The 3875-nt window shown below is 45.3% G+C and overlaps 1 protein-coding gene across 1 annotated transcript; it reads left to right on the top strand.

Moving 5' to 3' along the window:
* The first annotated feature begins 525 nt into the window (after nucleotides 1-525).
* On the top strand, nucleotides 526-3472 carry DUSP1 (dual specificity phosphatase 1). The gene is given in 16 exon segments (XM_043986279.1): nucleotides 526-696; nucleotides 698-781; nucleotides 783-898; nucleotides 900-931; nucleotides 934-972; nucleotides 975-1037; nucleotides 1385-1407; nucleotides 1409-1432; nucleotides 1434-1467; nucleotides 1470-1544; nucleotides 1964-2064; nucleotides 2066-2186; nucleotides 2315-2475; nucleotides 2477-2524; nucleotides 2526-2639; nucleotides 2641-3472. Coding segments are annotated over 16 exon segments (1143 nt in total). The 5' UTR covers nucleotides 526-672; the 3' UTR covers nucleotides 2725-3472.
* Nucleotides 3473-3875: the final 403 nt, after the last annotated feature.

The following is a 3875-nucleotide window of genomic DNA, read 5'->3' as shown; positions in this document are numbered from 1 at the left end:
ACCAGGAGGGCTGAGCTCGGGCCTGGCCGGTGACGTCACCGACCAACCACCGTGACCCGGCCCATTCAAACACAAACAAACACACACACTCACACACACAGAGGGGGAGGAAAAAAAAAGTTCCGGGGTTGGACTATATAAGGTAGCTTGACCAACGTGCGCCTAGCAGAAAGCGTCGTGAGGGTACAGCTGCTCTGTACCCGCTGAATAGAAAAGAAGTCAGGAAGGAAGAAGAAAGAAAAAAAGGAACTAAACTTGTGACGCTTTTCTTCTCTTTTGCCTTCTTTGAATACAAAAGTCTTAAGGAAGCTTGTTTTTGAGCCACAGACTCTCGCTTGAATACCTTGGTCTAAGGGTGCTGTGTTTTCCCTAGAGAATACAAGAAAGACAAAACAAAACAAAAAAGACACCAGTCCTTTTGGAGAGAAACAAAGAACTTTCCCCGACTCCGGGAGCGCAGCCCTAGAGTGAGGCGCCGCGAACGCGAGTGGATTTCCATTTCCCTCATCCCCACCAAGAAAAGACGGGGATTAAGACCAACAGCCCCCTTTTGTTGTTTGCCTGCTGCGTCTTTTCGAGATACTCGTGAGCGCTAGCCGACTCGGCACGATCCTGCATTCTCTCGCTCTCGATTTGGCCACCTTTAGCAAGCTGGGGGGGCTCCCTCGAGCAATGGGCAACATGGAAATCTGTGCCCCTGGACTGCGAGAGCTTGAGAGCGCTGTTGCAGGAGCGGGCGGCTCAGTGTCTGGTTTTGGACTGTCGCTCTTTCTTCTCCTTCAAACTCCTCTCACATCTGGGCTCTTCAACGTGCGCTTCAGCCCATCGTCAAGAGGCGCGCCAAGGGAGCCATGGGGCTGGAGCACATCGTGCCCAACGAGGAGCTGCTGCGCCGCTTGGCGTGGCCTCTATCACGCCGTGGTGCTCCTGGACGACGAAGCCCGGAGCTGGAGTTGTCGAAGAGGGACCGCACCTTGTGCTGGCGACCAGCGCCCTGTGTAGGGAGGCTCGAGCGGCGCGCATCTGCTTTCTTAAAGGTACGGATTGCCCCAGCCTGCCACTGTCGGTCCTTGAGGGGCTAGTGATGGGGACAGAGGGGGGCAACCCCTTAGGAGCCCCCCGAAAAAAACTGTTTTCCGGAGACTATTTGCTTCAAATAATCCTGACCCTTATTCTCGACAAAATTGGGACCCCTTAAACAAAGACTCTTTTAGGAAAAACGGTGCAGCAGAGGATTGTAAGCCCACCCTAAAAGAGGCAAATTAGAATTCTTTGCCTTCCTCTCCTGTTAAAGTGTGTTTTCGGGTTGGGAGAAAGATGAGGAGCGGAATCAAATACCCGGTCGTCAGAGGTAATGGAGAACATGTCTATTTTGTGTTTTCAGGAGGATACGAAGCTTTCTCTTCTTGCCTGCTCGGAATTGTGCAGCAAGCCAGTCTACACCCATGGGTCTGAGCCTACCTCTGAACTCAGTGTCCCCGGCAGTGCAGAATCAGGGTGCAGCTCTTGTGGCACACCGCATCTATGACAGGTCAGTATAATGGGTGAGGGAAAGGCAGCTGGCACAGAGCTCAAATATGTGAGAAGGGGCATAGAAAATAGTCTGAAACGGCCACAAGGAATTTAATTTTTTTCCCCTTCAGTGTTAAGTGGATCGAGGTAGACAGGGGCATTAGATCTCAGGATTTTGGCCCACCCTCTAAGACAATGCAAATAATTCAGTTTTAAGGTGACACGAAATGGTTCGTTAATCATAGCAACTCACCCCCACCACCCAATGTCACTGTCTACTGGTAAATCAGTTCATTAGTTCCTTTAGTAATGTACTTGGTGAATTCGTCTTCCTCAGCCAATAACTTAGCAAGAAAATCAGCCCCCGAAAGATTTAAAGGTTTTGTACATATTCACATGGTATAATTTGGGACTTTTGCTTGTAAACCGTTTTACAAAATTCTGTATTCAGGGTGGTCAGTGGAGATCTGCCTTTTTCTGTACTTAGGCAGTGCTTATCACGCATCCCGGAAAGATATGCTGGATGCTTTGGGGATCACAGCCTTAATCAACGGTCTCTGCAAATTGCCCCAACCATTTTGAGGATCCAACTACCAGTACAAAAGCATTCCCTGTGGAGGACAACACAAAGCTGATATTAAGCTCCTGGTTCAACGAAGCCATTGACTTCATAGGTAAATAATCATTATGAATGATGATTTCAATACCTTGGGTTTGGGTTAATGCTGGGAAGTAAAGCCCAGTGTAAAAATGATACTTCTTTTTTTGGGGTAAACAGCTGTGTCCATTGTATGTATTCCAGACTCTATAAAGAATGCAGGAGGAAGGGTGTTCGTCTCACTGTCAGGCTGGTATCTCCCGATCAGCACCATCTGCCTAGCTTACCTCATGAGGACCCATCGGGTCAAACTGGATGAGGCCTTTGAGTTTGTGAAGCAAAGAAGAAGCATCATCTCTCCCAACTTTCAGCTTTATGGGTCAGTTATTACAGTTTGAGTCCCAAGTGCTAGCTCCCTCACTGTTCAGCAGAAGCTGGAAGTCCTGCAATGGCTGTGCTTGACAGAGGGACCTCCACAACCACAGTCCTTTAATTTCCTGTCTCCATCCCCGTCCATATCTTTCCTCTAATTGCTTTTAAACTACCTTCAGAGCCCAATGACCACTCTCCCCAAGCTGCTGAGAGATCAGGGAAGTTACTTGAGAACCACATAAGGAACTTGAGGCTCCTTCTGTCTAAAACAAAGTGCAATAACTCTGGGAGAAAACGTCTCAGCTTGTTATAGTGTCATCCGGGTTCAACTCTTTCCTGAACTCCACACTTGAGAAACACCATGGGTGAACTGGACTGAATTGACTCTAGGTTCATTTGTGCTCAATCTGAAGTGTGTCTTGACCAATGTCTAGTTGGTACATCAGGTTCTTTGGATGGAGAGAAGCAAAAGAAAAAAGACTTTCATAGCTCACTTTGGGCTGATTTCTAGTGGCCTCTCTTCTAAGAACTTTAGTCTTTGTGCTTGACAAAACTACCAGTATTACCATTTCTGGACACTTAGCCAGCAGAAGAGGCTGTTCCCCTTTGACGTTTATATATATATTTATATATATATATATACACACACACACATATACAATGCGAAAGTTCCCATTATTTATTTGTGTAGATGTGTTCAGCTTTCACAAACCTCAGATTCCACTTCTAGAAAAACCAAATACCTCAATTTTTTTTTTGTTGGAGTACTGTAATCCTGTAAATATATCCTTAAACATTTGTTCTCTTAGCACTGACGGAAAAGCACCAGGCAAGAGTGCTTTTTTTTTTGAGTTGCCAAGGTTGGTTGTATGTTTGCTGATTATTTATGACCTGAAATATATTATTTTCTTCTTCTGAGAAGACATTTTGTTACATAACGATGACTTTTTTTATACAAGCAGAATAAATTATGACATTTCTATTGAAATTAACTCTGCTCTTACTCTTTGTTTCCTTTCCTCCCTTATCTAACTTCCCTTCCTCTCCACAATCCCCAGTGAAATATGACAAAGGAAAGCTTGAGACAGTTACCAACCCTGAAGGTTATTTCTTGGGGGAAGGGGGACTAAGCTGTTCAACTTCTATGACTTTAGGGCAAATTTTGTTTAACATCTGCACAGTCACAAATTGGTATAAAACCAATCATCCTGGAAAACCAGATGCTACATATGAACCAATTGTTAGGGTTAAATGACAAAGATCTATTGCCAATGCAGCAGTACTGTACCCTGTTTATCAAATCCAAATGAAGAACAAATATTTATGTTGGGCCACATAGGTGCTATCTGAAGGATTTATAAATAGGAGAAGCAGGCTACAGTGAAAGATTTAC

This window comes from Dromiciops gliroides, chromosome 2, assembly GCF_019393635.1.
Source record: "Dromiciops gliroides isolate mDroGli1 chromosome 2, mDroGli1.pri, whole genome shotgun sequence".
Lineage (NCBI taxonomy): Eukaryota > Metazoa > Chordata > Mammalia > Microbiotheria > Microbiotheriidae > Dromiciops > Dromiciops gliroides.
The sequence above is the reverse complement of the archived record's forward strand: the minus strand, read 5'-3'. Positions and strand labels throughout refer to the sequence as shown.